At 43.1% G+C, this 24,669-nt stretch overlaps 1 protein-coding gene across 1 annotated transcript; it reads right to left on the bottom strand.

Annotated features, from left to right (window-relative positions):
* Positions 1-322: 322 nt before the first annotated feature.
* Positions 323-21,569, bottom strand: ttc17 (tetratricopeptide repeat domain 17; the record flags this gene model as incomplete). The annotated part of the gene is made up of 25 exons (XM_079997504.1): positions 323-1,552; positions 1,699-1,842; positions 2,228-2,347; positions 2,471-2,554; positions 3,209-3,368; positions 3,932-4,052; positions 4,148-4,301; positions 4,732-5,036; positions 5,454-5,570; positions 6,748-6,961; positions 7,624-7,848; positions 8,121-8,192; positions 9,018-9,174; positions 9,756-9,871; positions 10,099-10,251; positions 10,792-10,904; positions 11,554-11,714; positions 12,484-12,623; positions 13,813-13,960; positions 14,279-14,388; positions 17,791-17,922; positions 18,757-18,868; positions 19,764-19,933; positions 20,616-20,705; positions 21,399-21,569. The coding sequence occupies 25 exons, from the start codon at positions 21,567-21,569 to the stop codon at positions 1,421-1,423; spliced, it is 3,621 nt and encodes a 1,206-aa protein (XP_079853630.1). The 3' UTR covers positions 323-1,420.
* Between the last annotated feature and the right edge of the window lie 3,100 nt (positions 21,570-24,669).

A 24,669-nucleotide genomic window follows, 5' to 3' on the forward strand; every position in this document is an offset into this window, starting at 1 on the left:
AGCTTGGAAACACCTGAATTCACTCCTGAACTTCTCCTTCAGCGCCAACTTTAAAGACCGAGGTACTACAGGAGCACAGCCACAGTTTTGGTCGCAAGTACCCTTCGTTGTAGCTTTTTATACATTACTCATGATAATTGCTATAGTTTTCGAATCACATATCTGTCTAGAAATGTCAGACACTGCCACCCTTGCCGGCTTTTGATGAGAAATGTGTCTACGAATGACGATGCCGCTTTCAGTCGGTGATTTACAGGATGTTAACGTGAAGTAACTTAACTTCAAACCGCAACTGAAAAGAAACAACACCTGTGTCATTGAGTTAAGCTTGAACTGCAAACATCTTGCTTTAATTTCCCTTAAAGGCAGTGAATGAATGGATGCATTGGCATGATACCGAAGAACTATATTCACACTGGACATTTCATAACACAGATCTCATTTTGGAAGTTTTGATAGAGGGCAATAGCAAATCTGCAACATCAATTCAATAAATTATATTGCCAATGTAATACTATATTGTTTTTGAAACACTTAAAAATACTTAAAATCAGAGGTCCCACATAAACAGGAATGATGTCAAATAGAAAAAAGAGCAAAACTGAAATTTCCTGAAGTTGAACTGGAGTTCAACTCCAACTGTCCTAAGAGTAAAAAAAAAAAATTTAAAGAAATTATCCATTGCCATCTCAAAAAAAAAAAAACAACCTTTTTTTTTTTTAAACAATTCTCCATAAAAGGTTCAAATGAAAGATAAATTGAAATTTAAACAGTAGTCAAACAATTTGGTTTTGGTTTGAATATCACTCTTATTCAGAAACAATGAAATGTCCGAGAGCCGTCATGCCCGTTCTCACAGACCTTCCCAGTTCACTTTGGGTCTGTGGCTGTCTTGAGAAAGACCCAAAAAAAAAAAAACCGAGGAGAGATGCTCAGAGTGGAAAAAAAAAAGTCTTATTCCAAATTTCCCTTTTAGGTTTTACAGGCAGTCAAGAGTGCAAAGAAAAAACCCCAAAACTTTTAGTTGTTTTTTTTTGCTTTCAGCTTGATAATTGCTTAAGAAAAAGGTCCTCCCATGTAATGGAAATGCTTTGGGGCGACATTATCTACAGGTCTACTTAGTAACGTTTCAAGCCTAGTTTGAAAGATTTTATTTGTCTATCAAAGTGTAATTAATCAAAAAAAACAAAAAAAACAAAAAAAAAAAAAAACGTTTCCAGATTCCACTGGACATAGAGAGCGAGCCGCCACTTGAAACATGGCCGCCCGATGTCCTCTGTTCTTTGTGTGTGCGTGAAGTGTGACTTACACTGGGATGTATGTGTGTTCTATCTGTAGTGTATGTGTGTGAGTGTTTTCTGACAGTAGTGTGTGTGTGTGTGTGTGTGTGTGTGTGTGTGTGTGGGGGCGCTTGGTCGGCTCAGGGCTGGCGGCGCTCCCTCTTGGTGAGAAGGTAACACTGGATGGTCCTCAGGCGGTCTTTGGCTGGGGCAAACTCCGGCTGCAGCTTCAGAGTGGACTCGTACCATCGCATGGCCTTCTCAAACTCCTCCTGCGCGCACGCATACACACGCACGCGCACACACACACACACACACACACACACACACGCGCACGCACACAGTCACCTGGAGAACCCAAACGAAATGTACAGCCCCTACGCTACTGCAATGTCCTGTAGAGGAAGAGCGTGAATACCATCGCTATGTAGACGTTAGCCAGCGTGAAGTGGTTGACTACGAAGTGCGGGGCGATCTCCACGGCCATGCGGGCCACGGTGAGGGCGTCCTCCCACAACCGGGCGTTTTGGAAGATGTTGGCCAGGCTGATCAGCGGCACGTCCTGCAGGCGGCGGAGGAGAGGGACCACAGTCACATTAATATATTGTTCACATGTCCACTTGTGCTTGGAAATCATCTGTAGCCTGTCGATCCGTGCTCCTAAAAGCCAGCAAAACCTTTGGAGCAACGGGAAGGATTCCATTTGAGTACCCACTAGATATGATGACGACACTACACGTTCGCTCCTTGCGTATTGCATTCAAATTTATTCATCCCGTGCAGTATATCCACCTATATTTATATTTGATTTGATGTATACCCATAACCATGCTAGCAACCGTAGCTTGTCTCCTTGCAACTTGGCCCCGACTGTTTCCTTTAACTTAACCGATCCTGTGCATAGAATCGCTTTTTCTGTATCTTATGCCCATCATCTTGCCACTTGCCTTCATGTGGTGGGGGGCGTAGTTGAGGGCCTGGCGCAAGCAGTCGATGGCTCTCTTCCCCTGGCCCTTTACCCTCCAGTAGAGGGCCGCCATGCTGGACAACACCCACGACGTCTGGTTCTGCAAAGATCATAATATGATGAGAATAAATATAATATGATGAAAATACAGAGTGCAACAACCACCAGACAACGACTACAGCGGAAGTTCTGGGACATTTCCGAGGATCCCCCAAATCCGTACCTTCTCCAGCACCTTGGCGATTCGCGTTCCAATTTGCTCAAAGGACTGAGGCAGGAACTTGTCTTTGCCGAGGTTCTGCAGCACCTGGGGATTCAGACCAGAGGTTGACTATTCATCGACGGATACACCATAAACTGTATATGCACGGTAAAATAAATGTCCACATCAAGTGAGCGATACATTTCTGTGGTGCGTTTACTGGATACCAAAACAAACAACAACAAAAAAAAAAAAGCATGTTGATTGGACAGGTTTATCACGTTTGAGTTCCCCGACTGGTCCGGGTGAGTTTGCAGTGTAAACATGTCCAGGATCCATCAATGTTTATCATATTATCCATTCTTTGACCTAAACGTGACATTTTATGTGATGCAGGAGTTTTGGAATTGCGGCAACTTTTAATTGTACAAAGCTTTGGCATTGATTTTGTTCAGTCACAGGAAGGAAATGTGTAGAAAATGATAAAATATTGTGGAAAAAAAAAAAAAGATAGAAGATATATTGCTGTTTAATATATTCATGAAATTAGGTTTACATCAAATCATGATACACAATTTTGTAATTGTTAATGTGGGCTGAAAATTTAGAAGGAGTTGAAAGCTTAAAAAACTAGAGATTCGTAACGTCACCATATGTAGTTCAAAGTGCTGAGCCACAACTGGATCATTTGACAAGGGAATGACTCTACAGTATTTTTCCTCACATCCATATGATCCATATAACACAGGCCACCCCCACCTCGCGGAGCTGGCTCTCTCCGGTGTAGTGGATGGCGGCGCGGTTGGCCACGCCCGCCAGGTGATCCAGCGTGTGCATGCTGGCAGCCAGGTTGGCGTTGCATAAAGGCTCAACCGCCGGCTCCTGGAGCGGAGTGGCAAAGTCTATGTAGTCTGTGATGCTGGGGGTGTAGGAGGAAGAGAAGAAAAGAGGTCACAAGCCGGCATGATGCAAAGGAAAAGATTCAAACGCTTTCGGAAAAAAAGATTCCAGGGAAAAGTACAGAAAGGACAATTTTATAAACTTTGTTGAATAACTCACTTTTTTACAGTTGTATTATTACTCTTATATTAGTTCTGGGTTTGAAAAAATATATGTACAAAAAAATAATACAATTCTATTTTGTCATTTTTTGAATCTATTTGTAAATTGTAATATCAGCACTTTTTAAGTCATGCAACCATTTTCTGTTCAAATTAATGCCACTATAGTGTAGTATAGCTTAATTTCTGTATTAAACTGAATTTGTTTCATATTGTTGTTATGTGCATCAGATGGTAAACTGAAAAGTCAGTAGCGATTCTAAATATGTATAAAATGTCAATATATCAACATTGAATCATATTGCAAGCCATCCCATTGATATTGGATGGAATCCATATTGAATTTAATCGTGACCCTTCATATTGAACCCAATACCCAGCCCTACTTGCTACTAGTTGGAACATGAGAATTAATACTTACTCAATATTCTTTGCAGAGACTGCTAACCAGGTGCTCGCCACAGTGGTGAGATCCACCCTCCTGGTCCGCTGGCACTCCTCCGGCCCCGGCCAGCCCAGGCTGGCGTAGTCCCTCCAGCGACCTGCCCCCGAGCGCAGGAACCCACAACACCGTGAGAAAAGTCTCATCTCATCCAACATCTCCGACATCGTGTTGATCTGAGGATGAACGCGTCACCTGAAGGGCCGGGAGAAGGGATGGTCGGCCCGCTGATCTCCAGGACAGAGTGTCCCCCGGGCAGCGGCTCCACCTGCTGGTCGCTGTCGGAACCCACGCCGCCCTCTGCTCCCTCCGCCTTGGCCTTCCTCACACGCTTCACCTGGAATGTGATCTGGTGGACGGGAAAGAGGAAGAGGCCTTCAATCAAACATATGATGGTGTGCGCATGCAAACAGCGAGATAACAGAAAAGCTACAAAGAAGGTTCGGGGAAATAACCTGAGCACTTCAGTGCCAAGATGCGCTAAACGCTTGGTTAACTCCTCGGAGTGCCAAGCATTTCAGGGAATTCACTGGATTAAAAAGACAAGACGCTAGGAAGACTAGCTTCCTGAGTTTAGTGATTTAGGTATACATTCTGCTAGTATTTGTGGTTTGCAATGTTTATAAATGAAACAAAGGGATTTTAATATCCCCTTCCATATGATGTACATGGATTGGTGATGTGAATTAACATGGGTCCTTTAGTTATTTTCAAATAAAAACACATGGGCATTGCTTATGACACCCAAAACAACTCTAAAAAGCACCAGGTCCACGTACCCACTCTGCTCCGTCATCCTCCTCACAGTTGCCAAAGCAGGGGCCTCCGCCTGCACGGGCCCCCATGACGCGGTCGTTCTTCAGCACGCGGATGCCCCGCAGGTCCCCTCTTTTGCCGCCAACGTCCAGGGCTCCCTCGAAGGCCCCCATCAGATCCTCCTTGAGCTGCCACTCCTCCTCCCCTTCCACGCCGCCGCCGCCGCCCCCCCCGGAGGCGGAGGAGGTTTTGGCCAGACCCGCGACGGAGGGAGAAGCCCGCTGTTGGCCGGCCGCCTCTCCAGAGCCGTTGCTGTCCAGGACGACCTCTGGTAAGAGCGGGGAGAACGAAGGGCATGAGCATCACCAGAGAAATGACCCACATATCTCACCAGCTGTCTTCGGTAGCAAATGATGATCCCAACCTGTGCTCATGATTACCTTCTCCTGGAAAGACCCCATATTAACACCAATTCAAGGAAGTTTGCCTTCAGCCATTTTGCACACACACTCCAGGATGCCCTTTGCCTACGGTCCCTTACCACCTATCCTCAGTCGCCCGCACCAGCAGCAATAACACAAGTAGTGTGCAATAGATTTCAACTGCTTTACTAACTGTCTTTATTCCACTATTTTACTATATTATTTATTTTCATTTGATCATTTTAGCCGTCTTGTTTTATCCGGATGAATAGGAGTTGATCTTAATGCTGCAATGCTTTTATCGAAATCGGTGGATCTCTTACTCTCAAACAGCAGCGATTTCTCCATGGTGGACACCTGGTCCTGCTTGGGCTCAGCGCTGCTCTCCCACTCTTCCAGCTGGATGCCCAGGTTCTCCTCAGCCAGGCAGGCAGCGCCGACTAGAGGGACACACAAGAAATTCTCTGTTGGTTCCTCCAGACCTAAACAAAGGTCTAGTCACTGGGTGCAGTCGGAGAGAGGTCATTTATTTTATAATTATATATACATTTTTTTCTCCCATTTTCATTCTAAAACTTTGTACATATATTTGAAATACAAAAGAAAAATGTAATAAAATCACTCACACACAACTAAAACAACAATACTGAAATGTGTGTTTTTTTTTTAATCATAATTTTCTATCCATCCTCTACTTAAAAAAAAAAAAAAAAAGTTTGCACTGCATTGAGAATGGCTTCAGATTAACAGGGTGTCCCTGCAAGCAAAACAAACGCTATTTGTGTGTGTGTCTGTGTACTAAACTCATGTCAGGAAACTCACCTCATATTAGCCACTATAATCTCATTCTGTCAAGAGATTTATGCTTAGACGTAGTCTTTTGGTGGCTAACCTGCATCTCAATGGGATACTTCCTCTGATCCAATCAAACATACACACAACATGTTCTCGAAAGTGCCTGTTAGTACTCATGTACTCCATGTCCTTAACAGGAGCAATATTTAGCTTTGACAAGTAAAATATAGAGCCTGCTAAATTAAGCAGCAGCTATTTCCAGATGCTTGAATTATTGAGCAGAAAAATGTCTCCACTTCAAAGCACTTCCCTCTCCACTCCAACGAATATGCTGTAAAGAAAAAGATGCAGCCACCGCCATTTGTGTGAAAAGAGGTGCATGCTACTAAAGTTAGGCAGTTTTGCATACTACTAAAGAGCACTAAATACAGACCACAGATATCAGAGAGCTTGCCATCGATTTGTTAAAAATGTTACAAAACGAAAAAATATATTACACAAAATTATAATTGTGTACTTCTGTCATTTCACTGGGGGAACCTACTATATTTAAATAAATTATAAAAACTCTACAAAATTACATAATAATGACAATAAATCACACAGTCCCATTTCCTTCAATTAAAATCCAAAAAGTTAACCTAGAAATGACTTTCACCTTTGCAACTGTCATAGTAGGACATTATAAATTCTCAAATACATCCAACCTCATCCACTGAAAGAAATTGTATGATTTTCTCATCATAACCAATTGATAAATTAAAATTGTTCATTACAATAACACAATTCCTTAAATTCTGCGTTGGGTGTGACGGGACTCACGTGGGCAGGGCTGGCGGTGCGAGAGGTTGTAGAGGAAAGGGTAGAACTGCAGGCAGCGCAGCAGAGGGAGGCTGGCGCGGCACTGATCGCAGCTGGAAAAGGACGAGGACGAGGAGGAGAGGGCTTCCTCCAGTGTCTGGCGGAAAAGAGCCAGAGCGCCGCTTACGTTGCCTTGTGCCAAGTGCACGCTCACCAGGCTGAGCACGGTGTGGGGCTGCAGGAAACACAGAGGAAACCGTTAGCTGGACTAGTAAAAACAACAAAAGTGCCAAAGCACTTTTAAGAAGCCTTTTATCTATTTTGCTTGTAATTCTTTAAATTTGTTTGTTTGTCCCTTTATTTCCGCCTCTATGTGAAGCACTTTGAGCTGCATTCCATGTATGAAAGGCGCTATATACATAAAATGTATCATTATTATTATTATAGTGTAAAAATAGCAGGTCACATCTGTACACAGTATCACCCAATACAATTTTTATATTATTAAAAACAATATCCTGAATCGGCAGTGAAAAAGATGACTGGAATACTGTTATTGCAGTATAATACTATTAAATCTAAGTTACTTTCAAAGTGTTGTGACTGCCAGATGCTTTCCTGTCCCGACGTATCACAGATCAATGAGCACAGTCCTCCATCACAGACTCCTCCAGAATATGTGGCCTGGCGGAGCAGATAGTGTCCAGGGACGAAGTCAAACCCGACACAAGCACCAGAAGGATGCTGCTGCTGATCCCCCAGCTCAAGCGGCGCTCGTGCAAGAAAGCCAAAACGCAGCCAAAAAAGCCAGACAAACACAACAAGAAATTCCTGCAGCGGGTTGCCAAACCACGAAGCATGATGTGTATGTGCGTGTGTCTATGTGTGTATTTTCACCTCAGAGGCGTTGAGCGCCATGGCGTGCTCCAACAGTGTGTGAGCGTGGGCGGCCAGGCCGTGGTGCAGCAGCAGGTTGGCGGCGTTGCTCAGGGCCAGGTGGCGGTGCAGGGCAGGGGCGGCACCCAGCGCCTGGCGCAGGCAGCGCAGGGCGCGGCTGCCGTTGCCCTTGGCGCGCCAGAACAGAGCCGCCTCATTGTGGAGCTGCCAGTGCGGGATGTTGGCCTGCGGAGACACGAGAGACAATTCTAATTTGAGACAGTGACGTTTAAGACCCAATATTTGTAAAATCTAATTGAAGACATTCAAGTATTTTCACGACCCTGAAACACTCCATTATTTTACAAAAACATAAGACTCGAAAAGTTACAAAGCCTGCTTATCTTTTTCCAAAGTCATGAAAAAAAGATTCACCGGCAAGCCTAAAGCAAACATAAAAGTAGATTAAAAGAGTTTGATTCGTGGTCATTGTGGAAAACATAATGAAACAATCTTACTTGTTTCAAAGCTTGAGCGATTCTTGAACCGATCGCTTCCAAGGTCCAACCTCCGCTGCGCGACTGGAGCACCTGGACACGCAAAACGCACAAAAGAGACGGAAATGTTCATCTACAAAACAGTGCACCAAGCAATGTTTTCAAAGTTCTAAAACTCGAAAAACAAAAAAACTTCAAAGACTTCAGTTTCAACGAGAAATCAGCTGTGCACAACACTTTTAACTGTTTGCGTCTGCATTGTTTTCTGTGTGCAAAATGCATTGCCACACTTGTAGATCATTAAATGAGACATTTGAAAGATGGAGGCCGAAAGTGATTATGTGGAATTATCAAGGGAGTGAATTGTTTTCTTGAAAGCGTACGGGACAGGGATAAACTCTGTTACAAAATGCTCAGCGAAGGATTCCTCACCTCTCCGTGCCTGTGGGAGTTTGCTCGGCACAGGGACGATAAACATTTCCACAAAGCCGCAGAGGCCTTTTTTGATCACAAAGACGGCCCTACTTTCAAACAACTGATCGTAGGTTTGGGTATCAGGCAGGATCTCGTGATTTGATTCAACATCGATTCACTCCAATATGGATGAGATGGGTCAGAAACCGATTCTATATCAATATATTGAGATTTAATAATAATATAAAGGTGATGATTACTCACTTTTCCCATCTGACGTGCATATCACAGTAAAAATTCAGTCTAAACCGGAAAATGTATGTTTGTATTAATTTGTCACCATGGTGGTAAAAGGAAAAATGTAAATTCCAAAGAAAGTAACAATATTACAATTTTCCAATTGATTCAGAAATTCCAACAATGGAATTTCATTGTATCGGAGTATCGATTATTATTATTATTTTTTTAACAGATTGAATAATTGATCACTTTTTCACACGGTACCTTGGTAGCAAAGGGGTCCGGGAGCTCTTTCTCCTCCAGGGGCCAGTCCAGCGAGGCGGGGAGGAGGGCTGGCGACGGCTGGGAGACGGGACCGCAGTCCGGCTGGGAGATGGTCTGGGGAGGACTGCTGCTTCCGTAGAGAACCGCCGCCACCGGGCTGAAATAAAAGAAATACTATTGTATGTATTCAATTCTATTGTTTGGCAAATTGGAATGATTTTTTTGGTGCAATGGTTGCTTAACTTCTAAACAGTTTCAAACGCATTCATTTCAGTTTTCTTTTAAATATGTTTTAAAAAAAATGGTTCAATTAAAAAAAAAAGCACTTTTATATTATATTTATCGTTATTTGAGATCGAATTGTATTATTTTTTAACAGAATGTGTTGAGTAAATTGTATTTCTTTTTTTTTTTGAAAAACATGACACAATACAATAAGCTCAGCAAAGCAATTTACCTTGTTCATAGAAAAAATGAATTAAAGGAAAAGAGGAAATTGATATATGAAATATCTGTATTAAGACTGAATTTGTTCCATGAAATGTTGTAATTGACGACAGATGGTTAAACTGAAGAGCTGTTGATAATGACAATATATCCATATAGAATCATATATTGTGCCCTTTGTATGGAAAAGGTAGTTTAGAATTTTTATTTTTGGCCATTTTGTTGAACAACTTGAGCTGAAGCAGAATTTGTGCGGAGGGCGTGATGTCTCCTTCAGTGAGGCTCACTGACCTGAGGCCCTGGGTTTCAGGCGGGAGGTAGAATGTTGGCAGCAGGTGGGCGGGGGGGACGCTGGAGAACTCCTGGGCGCAATCAGCCCTGAGAGGCCACAATGTTCTCTGGACGTCCTGAAGCGCCAGCACACACACACACACACACACACACACACACACACACACACACACACACACACACACACACACACACACACACACACACACACACACACACACACACACACACACACACACACACACACACACACACACACACACACACGGTTAGAGACGGTTCCCAGGGTTACAGCAGAACACTGGTATGGTGCTGAGGGAAGAGTGATGACGTTGTGTCGGACCTGTGCGAGCTCCTGGCGCCGGCCCCACAGGATGGCAGCGGGGTCCTGGTCTCCTGACACGGAGGGGTGGAGCTGGGGACTGGCCGCCGTCTGGTTGGAGCCGTGTTCAGACACCAGGGCTACGCTGGAGGCCACAGACACCTCTTCTCCAAACTACACGTACACAGCAAGAAGTGGAGTTGATGAAACCACTCTGGAATTTGTTTGGCGGCATTATCATCCCGGAAATATATTTGGAACTTCCATGTGCAAGTAAACGCACAGATTAATACACTTAATACTTCAATATCAGAAGAATCTTTACTGATCACACGCCACGCCACACTACAACACATGCATACACACACGCGCACATGCTTTTGGATGGTGGCCTTTCAGGTTTATACTGCTTGAAATGTTTGTTTATTTTCCTTTCCTGACATTTTCTTGTGTGCAGTTAACTCTGAGGTTCATTGTATATTTCACTTTTCCCCCAGATATTAACAGTTTTAACATTTTTATTATTATTTTTTAATTATTTACTTATTAATTATTACTGCCTATTTATTGTTGCCTATTGTGAGCTGGTGGGAAATTGTGATTTGATGATGAATAAAGTATTTCTTATCTATCTATCTTAACTCCCTTTTTCCACCTGCTATTTACGTCATCTTGCATTTCAAACACTCAAAGGCTGAAGGTGTGGACACCCACCTGGACGTAGTGCACGTGTTCAAACAGGTCTCCGCGGTGATAGCGCACAGGCAGGTCGAAAGGGCAGTAGAGGCTGCGCTGCTGCTGGCCCAGACGACACATCTGATGGTTTCCTAGAGAGAGCGCATGTCCCACGACCACACACAGCGAGCAATACGATTCAGTTACTCCATAGAATGATGGTGAAATAAGGCGATAAGGTGCAACATGACGGTAAATCCTGATCCAACTTTGGATTGTCCGAACCCTATTGAAACATCCGGAAATTGCTTAATAGGTTTAGCCAGCAGCATATAAACAGATAAAGAGAAACATGTTTTCTGATTTGACTGATTTATCTGAAAAAAATAAAATATCAGGTAATCATAATTTAAGTCTAAATTTAGGATCGTGGTCAACGGAATTATTTTATCCTCAGTCATTGGACATAGTCTAGTACCCTTGAGCTTAGTTCAATGGAACAGATGTTTCCTCACCACTAATGCCGATTGGTTTTATGCCGGAAGAGTTTCGAAAGTATTAACAATCCATAGAGGTAATCAATTCCCTTTAAATAGCTCTGCTTTATGAAAGAAATATAATCACAAGGCCAATCCAGTAAATATCCACACAAGAGGCAACTTTTCGATTACTTGAACCACTCTGTGTGCACTTAAATTAACAACACACCTGAGCAGCGGAAGGCAGAATGTCTCCTGCTCAATCTTTTAACTGTAGTAATTGCAAATTGCCCGCAGTCTACTTATTGCCCTGGCATCTCACCCAGCTGGGCCTCCTTGGCCATCTGGGTCTCGTGGATGATGTTGCGCAGGATCTGCTCTTCCTGCAGCAGCTTGTGTTTGTCGAGGGCCTCCTGCTGGCGGAGGTAATGGTCGTGCTGCTTCTGGTACTCCTTCAGCTCGTTCAGTGTCCGCTGCAGCGACCTGCCAACAAGGGGACGATTAAGAATCTTTATTTGTCACACACACGCGCACGCACGCTTTTTGGGGCGGTGGCAGCCAGAAGCAGTGGGCGGCATTCGTCAACGCAAGAGGGAAGAGGGTCAGGGGGAAGAGGGGAGCAATGTGAAAGGGGAAGAGGGTCAAGGGGAAGAGGGGAGCAATGTGAGAGGGGAAGAGGGGACAAGTGACCCTGCAGGCGCACAATAAAGTTGGGTATTCTAGAACTGAGTTGATGGTCTGAACCCATTCCAAATGCTCCTTTATGTGGGAAAAGTGGTAATGGTAGTAGTAGCAGTAATAGTTAAAGGGGTAAACTTTGGCAATGCTTTTATTTATGCAAAACAACTGCAAAAAAAGGTTAAATTTAGAGCATTCCTCCATAGTTTTATTGAAAAGGTTAGTTTATTTTCTCGTGTATCTCGTGGCTTTTCTCAATTTAATAAAAATTCAATTGTACTGTAAAATATGTCAAAGAGAACAAACCGTTTCAACAAACTACCCACGCAGCACATGCACAGCACATCGGGACATTCCGAATCTGAATGTCCGGCTTTTGAAAAGTCCTTAGAGCAGTGGTTCAGGATCCACATTGGTCATTATCTCAAGACCAAAAATTTATTTAAGATGAGGAAGGTTAAAGGATTTTTAAACAAAAGAATCTTGGGGATCACCACTTCCAACACTTGCGTTCTGTGTAAAATATCACGGGATTGCAATTCCACAGATGTAGCGTGTGTGCAGCAGCTGGTACCTGTGCTGGGCTTCCAGCCGCTGCTCCAGCTTCTGCTGACAGAGTACCGCGTGCTTCCTGCGCAGAGCCTGTTCGAAGCCCGGCTGGGCCTGCAGCGCCTGCTCGTAGCACAGCACAGAGTGGTTGTACTCTCCCAGCATCTGGACCAAGCAGAGAGGAGCGCCCCACAGAGCGAGTCAACAAGGTTTGTTTGAGAAGAGACTGTGCGGAACAGGACGATGGATACGGGCTCGCCCTCAGTGCTGGATTCCCACGGGGCGGGAAGGAATTCTTAAAATAATAATAACCTTTATTTGTATATCACCTTTCATACACAACATGCAATTCACAGCACTTTACATTCAAAGCAATCAAATTGTAATAATAAAAAAAAGCAAAATGCATTTATTAAAAACAATAATAATACTGAGTCATTTCAGTTTTGGTCATCAAATTAGACCTTGAAGGATAATTTTTATTTCTCAGTGAATGATTTTCTATTATTATTTCTGGTCTCAAGTTATACGTCTTATAAAGGAAACAGAAATATTCATCTACAAAACAGTGGACCATGCAATGTTTTCAAAGTTATAAAGCTCAATAACAAACATCCAAGACATGGAAACGTCCATGTCTTAGAAGTTTGTCTTTGAACTTTAAGCTTTGAACTAGAAATCATTTACAACACCAAGTGTTTGTGGGTGCATTCCTTTCTGTGTGCAAAATGCACTCCTACATTTTGCATGTAGGTCATTAAATGAGACATTTGAAAGATGGTAGCCAGAAATGATTATGCGGTATTATCAAGGGAGTAAATTACGGTATGGGAACAAACTCTGCTACAAAATGTTCCGCAAAGGTTTCAGTCTCTTTGTGCCTGTGAGAGTTTACTCGGTACCGGGCTGAAAAATATTTCCACACAGCTGAAGCACTCTCACAGCTCTTTTGGTCACAAAGTCGTTCAAAACACTGATTGAAGGCTTGGGTATCGGGCAGGGTCTCACCATTTGATTCACTACAATATTGTTGAAACGGCATCCAAATATGATTCTATATCAATATATTGACATTTTATTATAGAGATAATTACTACTCACATTTCCCTATACCATCTTACATGCATATCAAAGAACAAAGTCCTTTACTAATGGCTACTATGATAATTTTTTTTAACCAGATTTAAAATCCCAATAAACATCTCGCAATCTCTAGGGTGTTGTGTTCATTCTTATTTTGTTATAATTTATCCAAGCTATGTCATAGGCACTGTGTAAATGTTCATTAGGAATAATGAACAATAATTCAGCACTGAGTTGTCTTTGTCAGATAAAAGCCTCTGGATCCACTCACAGCGTAAATGTTGCCCAGTGTGTAGTGGCTGATGAAAAGGTCGGAGGTCAGGTCCAGGGCGGCGTGCGCCAGGATGGCTGCGTCTGCCGAGAAGTGGGCACGGTGCAGGATGTTGGCCATGTTGACCAGCGCCACATCCTTATGCTGCCTGCAGGGGCCACAAAAGACACACCGCATTAGAATGGGACTGTGTGCACAGGTGCAGTCTGGGTGATGAACCAATTTCAGATATCATGTTTATACAAAGTGAAGAGGAGGAGTTGAGATGTATAGTTATGATGTAAGGTCTAGAATAATACAGGGCGTTTCATTTAAAAAAAACCTTTTCTGATATCATACTATACACGGTCGTGAAATATAATGTGATGGACTAAATGTGGTTTTGTATTGACAAGCAGATATGGTCTTAGGTCTACTGCTGAGGCAAGGGGTTGAGTGTGGGAGGTGGTGAGGAGGCCTGGAGCACCTTGGGGAGAAGTGCAGGGCGCGCACCACACAGTCCACCGCTCTGCGCGGCTCGTTCTTCATACGCCAGTAGAAGGAGGCCAGGTTGTACAGCACCCAGGACGAGGAGTTCTGAAACACACATCAGCAGGACTGTGTCAGGACGGACTGTGCAGCAAGCCCAGTTGCTGAATCTTCACTCATATTAGATCGACAAGGCCTAATTTAAAAGTTCACTCAGACTTTCGTTGCCGTTCTGCAAGCTTGTGGGGGGGACACCGCTCCGGGACGCTTGGGACACCACAGATGGGGATTTTTTTCATGTTTAAATGTTTCATATAAACGTCGGAAAACAACATAAATAAAATAAATACATACATTTGCATAAAAACACACTATTTTTATTGGTTTTCTTTGGAGAAACACACAACAGATCGCGCACGGCAGTTTACAGTTGATCTACTTTATACTTTTTTTTTTTTCCCCAGAAAGAAACACAGCAAAATTTATTTTTTTAATACTCAATTCATTTTGGTATAAGATTTGTGCTGGTCTTCCCAGCGGCGCTCGTTATTCTCTGTGTTTTCTCCATTCGTGGGTGGAGTTACTCTCAAATGGAGGGCGGTTCTAATTCTACTGTGGGCCCTGTCACGTACAAAGGGATCAAAAATCTGAATGGGGTGTTTCAGGAAATGGCTGTTTTCTGAAAACAGACAGCTCACGAAAAACTGACTGGGTTGACCTATTTCACAGTTTGTGTGTTAGTAGACCCATCAGAGACCCAAATGCATGCGCACAAGCACTGAAACAGTGAGTTGTGCACAAGAGGTCCCCTTTAATGATAAACAATGTTTGAACCCGTGGACATTCACGAGATAACTAGGCAAACAACTGACAAGACAAGGCATTGGCTACATAGAGTTTGGGAAATATTTTCTGGTGTCCAAAGCCTGATCTTAATCTGATTTCAGAGAGACTTGACAAAATGTTTAAACAAACCGAACAGACTTTTCAATAGTTAAGTGTAGCCAGGCAGAAATCTCAAATCTCACCATCAGTGAACGTAAGAGCTGTCAGAATGTCATCACAATTCTGGCAGCATGTGGTTGTTGACAATCCAAAGGTTCTTGTAATTCTATGCTAATAATAACTTTGCTGATATTTTAAAATGCCTTCATGGCCAGAGAGTCCAGTAATCTTGTGCAAATAGGATATGCATCCGTTTAGTACAGATAATGTCTTGACAGATGACATTTAGATTTAGACTTGACTAAATTGTGTCTTATTGAAATCACGTCTTTTGCAAATGACAATTCATCTCGAGGTGTGCTAAATATTTATTAGTCTGTTGTAGAAGCTCTTTCCTGTGAGGAATATGACATTGAAAAAATGTGGATCACATCAAAGAGTACATCAAGACTTGAGGTTTTGATGTCCAACTCAGCTTTTTGTTAAATTCCAATCTTCTGTCTGTAATACCCCCAGTATATGGCGACATGCTCATGCACCTTATGACAGAGCACCGCATGGGGCGGAGCAAAGGCTAGGCGCCAAAAATGCAGATGAGCGAGCTGAAGGTTTACATCATGGCACCCTGAGTGTCACGTGGGCGGGTCAGTTCGGTGTAAGATGGGGTGAAATAAAACCGTAGTGCGGTCACGACTAAATGAAAGTCTAAATGTACCTCAAATAGAAACTCACGATGCGGCAGCTCCACAGAACGAGTTAAATATAAATTAGGACTAAGACAATCCTACTTCATTTAAGATTGATTTGTTCTAGACTATGAAGTCTATAGTCAGCTCCTGTCCATAACCGCCACGACCCTGCTGAGGGGAAAGCTGAGACTATTTTAAACCATGACCCGAGAAAGGCCATTTCAGTTAGTACAGATTAAAAGTGTGATTTCGTTTGATACCCCTTTTCCGACTGCGGCAAAAAGCTGGTAACACTCGCTAACATCCGCCATTTGTCATTAGTGGGCAAGGTAACACATGGGTTTTCAGTCCCAGGTCAAATGACTCTGCAATAGACACGGTTTTTCATTGGCTCCAGCTCCCATCGGCTCTGATGGAAACAGGACCCCCGGGTTGACCCGCTAATTTTGGCCCCTTTACTGGTGTGATGCGACGGTAAGTTCCACATGATGCCGCATAAACAGACAGGAATATCCGTGTATCAGTTGATCATTTCATATCTGATTTAGAATCCAAAAATCAGAAGTTAATGACTTTTTCCCCCCCGCGTGTGTGAACATGAAATGTTCCCAACGGACTCTTGAGTCACTCCAGCACCGTCCAAATCCAGTCTCCGAACCGGAGGAGCATCTCCGCTCCCTGCCGCCGAAGGACAGTTGTGTGCAACGTGCATTGGACACTACCGGTGTGGGCATCGAAACTCTATGCTGCTTTCTACTGTAGTGGGTTGTTCACAAACGATACGATTCTTTTGAATGGCTCTTTTGTAGGAATGAAGGGAACCGAGTCTCGCTGGTTAATGAGTCGATTTATTTTTCCCCCCAAGTTTTACAGTTTTATGTCGCTGTTTGTTGGAATTGTTGTCTCCTCTACTGTTTCCCCCCCCAACCTCACTGGAACCATGACATGCCAGTTTTTCCCGGCGTGTTTGTGACGTTGAACTTGACACACCAGCAATTTTAGTTGTTAATTTTTTTAAAGAACGTAATTTCTCCTGGCAATGGGAAAGGTGTCATTGGCCTATTTTTAGCGGGTTTACCCGCATTTAAAAAAAACAGGTATACCTGCATATTTTGGTGTAAAAACGGTAAAAGATCTGGTCCAATCAGTGTCTGCGAAACTGGCCCCATATGTCACATTTCAGCTGCAGTGTTTTTCACATCCAAATTCATAGAGCGAAAGTGCCCTCTGCCGTGAGAATGACTGTTGACATCAATGAAATCAACAATGAGCATATTCGACATTAACTCGGCTTGATAGTTTTTTGTTTTTTTTGTACTGACCTTGCTCATTTATAATAGAAATGTGTATCTCAGTCGAGAAATGCTGTATACAAAATTTGGTGTTGATACAGTCAAAATCCCCCAAAGAATCTATTCACATTACTGTTTTTCACATTATGCAAATTAGCAAAAAATCCATCATGCCAGTTTTATGGTCAAAGAAGCTTTTTTGTAGAGCACATGTGTGAAATTTCAAGTCAATCGCAGTCACCGAGTGAGGAGCGTGGCCTTTCCAAAATGGTGCTTTTGGGCCTTAGTTACAGCACCACTATCTGGCCTCATGTTTCTTGGAAGCATTTGCACACAATTTCCAGTTTTTGGGACAAGTTTTATGTTTCTAGCTAGTTCCCGCTCACAGCAATTTGAGATGAGGCATAAGTGAACAAAGAATAAACCGCCAGAAAGAATAATTGAACCCTAATAATAATCTGGAGCGTATTGCATAGAGGCAAAAGAGGAATTGCAGTCTTTTCAGACAACAACCCGCCGCCACCATTCTCATGCCCTAGATTCTGTCTGGGTTCCAGTTTTTCGTAGCCGTGTTTGAGTCTGACCTTCAGTAAGGCCTGCTGGATGCGATGTCCGACCTCGTCAATGCTGCGGCCCAACTTGTGAGACAGCGAGTTGAAGATGGGATCTTCCTTGGAAAGCAGCGGGGAGGTGAGGTTCACTCTCTCCTGCACGCCCTGCACCGCGTCGTGGAGAATGAGGAGTTAAGTCTCACTTCACAACAACAACAACAAATCTGGAGGTCGTTGAAATAACTGAACGATCCTGAATCGCCCCCGTTCACAAACAGATAAGACTAAATGACCACTTCGCTGTTGTGTTCCAATGCAAACCAATTTAACTTGCAGTAAAATTCAAGTTAGAAATTGCACACAAGCAAACTGGGCAGAAATGTCGCTGTTGTTTCGGTATCGGCGTCGGGATGAGTATTGAAGAAGCAGTAACCCAGAACAGTATGCTACATACAGTACAGTAAGGCAGTGGGGCCTGTGTGAGTGTCTCAGTGCTTTTTGTTTGGACCCCTGGTGAGTTCAGCATTGACGGTCCTTATGGCTTGTGGGAAGAAACTCCGTCTCAGTCTTTCTGTTCTCGCTGTGTGACTGTGGAGGCGCTTGCCCCTTGTACTGTATATCTTCATATACACTTTATTCACATGCACTTTACTGCATATATAGAAATAGCCTATCCAATATACATAACTCTATTCCTTTCACTTCTATTTTGTATCCCCACTCTGTATTACCTTTTTGAGTCGTATTTTATTTATATTTTATTTATGTTATACTCTTCTCGCATTACGTTTTAGGAATCCGTTAGTTTCAGTTAGTTAGCTAGGTAGGAATTAGGTTAGCTATTATGTTCGGCTAAGTGACTATTGTGCATAATCTCCAGGTGCATTGCAAAGACATTTCACTGCATATATGTATGTATGTATGTATGTATGTATATGGATGTGACAAATAAACCTCTTGAATCTTGAAGGGGGACACTTCTGCTGTGTGTCTACTCACCCTAAGATGCTGGAAAGCATGGATACTGTAGGGAAGCTCAAACACTTTGGCACAATCAGGTCTCTCCAAATCTGGGGGGAGAGCTGAGCGAGAATCCACATACTCCTCTGGGCTAAAGGAAATAAAACCAAAACAGTGTGTTTTGAATACAATGACAGAAACAAATACTGATCCGATGCCAAGTTTCTGTTAGGAGTAGGAAAAGGAAAAAAAAACCCTCACCGCACCACAAGGAAGTAGGAGATTGTAAAGACTAAGACAACCAGAAAAAACCCCTCCAAATAACTCAAGAAACAAAACGTTTTTGGTTTTTTTAAACACAGAGGCTTCGCAGCTTCAACTATCTGTGGAAAATATTAGCAAGGGGTAGGGAGGTAGGCCTGGGTGGTGTAATATTACAGGATATTGACATGTCACCCAATCTGCTAATACATTCAAAATTCCATTTTAATCCAGTTGAAGATCGTCACATTAAACTCCCTCAAATATTCAGCATGCTACCAGGAGGAGCCGGGGATCGAACTGGCAATCCTCTGATCACTAGACGACAGGGTTGGGCGATTTTTTTCCTTCCGTCACAACAATCCGCGATTGCCGATATAGTCACGTGTTGGCGAACCATTCTCACTGATCGGGCTCAGATAAATCTCCTGCTCCTCGTCGCCTCTGTCTGCAAAAATAATTTCCAACACTGGTGAAGAAAGTCCCTAATCTCCATCTCCACTTGGCCTGACAATTCTTTGCAGAAAAAAACTGGCAAAACATACACTGATCTCAAACGTCAACACAAACCAAAAGCCGCACATGACTTGAAGCTGATGGGAGCTGTCCAAGAATCTCTCCTCTGATTGGTGGACTGTGGTTGACAGTAATCATGCTTCTGATTGGAGTGTGATATCACTCATTGTGACATCAAAGCCATGTGGTTTGCCAAAAGCGAGGACTCACGACTGACTCAGCCAGATTACAGATATATTCAGCCCCCAAAACCCCAATTTTCTGCTCACCTGATGATCTTGCTCTCCAGGGAGATGTAAGTGCCGTCGTACAGGTCCAGGTCGCCCAGGGGAACCTTGGCCATGACGCAGTCCGCATCCTCTTTGTAGTGTCTCTGCTCCAGCCCCGTATCTCGGTCCTCGTTCTCCTCAATGTGGATCTTCTGAGCCACAAGTTGCTTCTGCGTGAAAAGAACGGGAAGAATTGTTAATCAGTCGACTGAAGAGAGAAGAAGCAATACACTATAGAAAGGGCTCGCTGTCCAGAAATGTTTCTGTGGAACAACAGATGACTTTTTGTTTTATGCATGTCTCTTCTGAATTAATGAATATTTACTATGGCAAGCTGATTGCGTACAATGGTTTATGTAGTTATATACATTAGAAATGACGACTATAATGTAAGTAACTGTTTGCAGTAGTGCAATTGTTTACTGTATTTAAACTAAAAAACAAAACAGAACCAAAAAATTCAATTCCATTGTTTCAATTTCTCAGTCAGTTCAGCATGTTGTAATATTGAAACTTTGCTTGGAAGTTATGCAACCATTAATTGCATCACCATCCGTCTAAATCAAATTATTCTACTCATACAAATGCAATGTGATCGGGTCCAGGGTCATAAGGGAGCAGGTCTTTGATTCTGGGTCAATATTATCCCAGCACCTGCCAGTTTTGGGGGTGAGGAGTTAATATATATATATATATATATATATATATATATTCAGGTTTTAAAATCGAATTGAAAGTGAATCAAATTGTGACCCTTTGTTTGAAATAGGGAATATGAATCGAACTTTGAATCAAATGGTGAAATACAGCTCAATACCATGTCCTATGTGAGAACTTGTTTAAAAAGTGCACCTCTAGCTTCTTCAGGTAGTTCACTCGAGTCTCCTGTCTCATGAAGATGACAACATCATGGGGGTGCTTGAGATTCAGTGGAGAGTCGACCTATAACAACAAACATGGACATAAACAAACGCTGCATATGTAAAACTATAAACATATTTCAATCTGAACCTTTAGACATTTATTGTTCATTAACTAGCAAGAGCACTGCACTCGATTAATTACTGACACTGTCCTGTCGGATCTGAGATGACTAAAACAACCTTTTCCGAGCTATCCAATCAATCATCTATCTCATCCCAAACCAATCCCAGACCCATCCTTATCCCCATCTAACTCATTCATATCCAAAACCTATCCTATCCCAACCCGACATATCCCAATCGATCCTGTCCCAGACCTGTCCTACCCCGACTCCAAACCTGCTCCAACCGATCCTGTACCAGATCTATCCTATTTCAATCTTCCTTTTTCCTTTCTCAATCTATCCTATCCTCATACCGAACAATAACATCCATATCCCATGCATATCCCAATCCATCCCAATGATGGTTCAATGTGAATAAATCAGACTGCCAACAGCTAAATACGAAATCGAAATAACATGAACTGTATATGATCCTGCCATTGTCTGTGATGTTTGATACTTTGGAGATCGCCCCCTAATCCGTAACAATCTACAATCGAACGCTACACACGTATGTTAGTAGCCACGTTAGTCAGCTAATGTGTTAGCCTGCGAGCTAAGCTAACGTTGACGTGAGCTTCGTGTGGTCAGTGAGTTGGCTGTCCTACTTGTTGTTGGATTTTCCCGTCTTCGGTGACAACCCAGTGGGTGGTGGCCGCTCCGCGGCCCACCAGAAGTGTGCAAAAAATGGCGAAAAGCGTTCCACGAAGGTAGGTTTGTCGCGAAACCTTTAGGCGAAAGGGCGAAGACTCAGGACAGATTTTCCTGAGCTCCGCCATTTTTTGACTCCCTTTCGATGACGCTTTCAAGTCCGATGGGAGAGACGGGAGCTACGAGAGATACGCTGCTCATACCGCTACGTTCTAAACGAGTACACGTACCCCGACCAAAAAACACACTCTACTCATAGTGATAATACCACATTGCAATGTCCACTTGTGTAAACGTGTATAAATACCTGTAAGGGTTTTAATTATATTGGATATGAAAATTATATACGGTGATGCAAAAAATATGCAACCGTTATAGCAGTGGCGTGACAGCTGTAACAGTGGTGGAACAAAATGTTTAAAATAGTTGATATTTAATGAAGACATATTGATTCTATATATGCAACATGACAATGTTGATACGGGGGTTGACTGTATTATTTAATTTTTTTTTATTGTCATCTCCTTCGATTTTAAACTTTACATTTCCCGTACAAGGCCATTTTTTAAAATATTTTCTATTTTTTAAAAAAATTATGTTAATTTATTGCGATCGCGTGCCACCTTAATGCGCATATCTGTATATACATAATTGCCTATTCCATACACAGTGGGGCAAAAAAGTATTTAGGCAGCCACCAATTGTGCAAGTTCTCCCACTTAAAAAGATGAGCGAGGCCTGTTATTTTCATCATAGGTTCACCTCAACTATGAGAGACACAATGAGAAGGAAAAAAAAAAATCAAGAAAATCGCATTGTCTGATTTTTAAAGAATTTATTTGCAAATGATGGTGGAAAATAAGAATTTGGTCAATAACAAAAGTTCATCTCAATACTTTGTTATTTACCCTTTGCTTGCAATGACAGACGTCAAACGTTTTCTGTCAGTCTTCACATGGTAAGCATATTCCCTCTATCCATTCCATCTGATTGCATTTTGTTTTTATGGTATTTTATTTTATTCTACATATTTTTATTTTTGTTCTATAAGTATTACTCCATTACGTCCCAGGAGTCAGTTCGTTGGTCTATTAGGACGAAATGTTCCCCAGGACATATTGTGCGTTCTCACCGGGTGCGTTGTATTGCATTTCGCTGCATATATATGTATGAAAGTACGTATATGTATGTGACGAATCAACCTCTTGAATCTTGAATCCCCCTCTGAAGCCCCCCCCCCCTCTCCGGGGAGACGCCGCGACGCCGCGACGCCGCGATTTCCCCCCCGCAGCGAACGGCGGTTTGAAGCCGGACGTTCCTTCCCTTTGTGACTTGAACGCAGCGTTCGTCGCGGCCGCGTTTGCAGTGACAGCCTCCGGCCGGGCGGGGGCGCCGGCGCCGCGCGTGTGCCGTTGTTCATGGAACAAAAAAAAACAAAAAAAAAAAAAAAAACCCAACCAAAAAAACCGTGACCTCAACAGGTTGTGCTGACGTCACGTCTGGCGCAAAGAAGCAGGGAAATCGTGGCGAGAAGCACAGCCTCACAGCGAGGTGAGATCCGCGGGAACAATCCTTGTAATGGTGATGGTACTACTACTGCTCATAAGAGTGTTCTGCCGCGGCGCGTCGGCTGCCTTGGTATCGCGGCGTAGAGTGGGAGTCTGAAGGGTTTTGCGTGTGAACGCTGTCAGCTCGTAGTAGTTCCGCATCGGAGACGGCGACGCGGCGGATCGTGTTTTTCTATTTGACCACCGGCTACATGCGCGTTCCGCCGGGATTCGGCAACATGTTCGTTGCCAAGTTGTCAAAATAATAACGGCAATAGTTCTGCCGCACGCTCTTCTGAGCTCTTCAGGGCTGAGCTTTTACATTGAGCTACTTCCAGTCGGAGCGACTGTTAGTTACAATCAGCAAATCCCCCCCCAAAAAATGTCTAGTGAAAAGTGACTGTTTTGGTAATGGATGATATATTATATTACATTGTATTATATTATATTGAAATGAACCTGCTGATCACTATTGGCCCTCGGCATCCCTTAGATCTGTGATTCTCAACATGTGGTCCGGGGACCCCACCAGGGGTCCTTCACGAGTTTCCAGGTGTCCCCAGCAGAATGATTAATAATTCATTTCAGCACGATTTCATTTACGCAACGTTATATAATGTACAATAATGATTTTTGTTTGTTTTTCAAAGCGTGATTTCACTGTTGTAGCGTTAACTGTAGTGTAGATAGGTGTATTAGTGGTGTAGTGTATGGTGAATAGATCACTCTTTCAAGGAGGCGCTGGAGGGAAATGGATCACTTTTAGGCAGTCGCACTTCATTCAGAACCACAACAGCTCGTCTCTGTTGGTTTCTCTTTTTGTCTCTTGACATGTGATCAAATCGGCTAGTTCACATAGAGGAAAGCTTAACTAAATATTTGAATTAACAAAGGAGATAGATATACATTATTATGACTGAATGAATTATTATGCTGTTATATATATATACACACACACACACACACACACACACACACACACACACACACACACACTGATCACCAACAACATTAAAACAACTGACAAGTTAAGTGAATAATATTGCTCATCTCGTTCCAGTGGCGCCTGTCAAGTGGTGGGATATATCAGGCAGCAAATAAACAGTCAGTTCTTGAAGTTGATGTGTTGGAAACAGGAAAAATTGGAAAGTCTAAGGATCTGAGGGAATTTGACAAGGGCCAAATTGTGATGACGAGACGACTGGGTCAGGGTATCTCCAAAATTGCAGGTGTTGTGGGGTGTTCTCGGTATGCAGTGGTTAGTACCTAACAAAAGTTGTCCAAGGAAGGACAACCGGTGAACCAGTAACAGGGGCCTGGGCGCCCATGGACTCATCGATGCGCCTGGAGAGCGAAATCTAGCGCGTTTGGTGTGATCCCACAGAAGAGCTACTGTAGCACAAATTGCTGAAAAAGTTAATGCTGCTATGATAGAAAGGTGTCAGAACACACAGCGCATCACAGCTTGCTGCGTATGTAGCTGCAATGGAATGGAGCAATGGAAGAAGGTGGCCTGGTCTGATGAATCACGTTTTCTTCTACATCATGTGGATGGCCGGGGTTAGGGTCCGATCCAAACGAGCATCTGTGGGATGTGCTGGAACAACAAGCCCGACCCATGGGGGCCCCATCTCACAGCTTACAGGACTTAGAGGATCTGCTGCTAACGACTTGGTGCCAG

This window comes from Zeus faber (assembly GCF_960531495.2).
Source record: "Zeus faber genome assembly, chromosome: 3".
Lineage (NCBI taxonomy): Eukaryota > Metazoa > Chordata > Actinopteri > Zeiformes > Zeidae > Zeus > Zeus faber.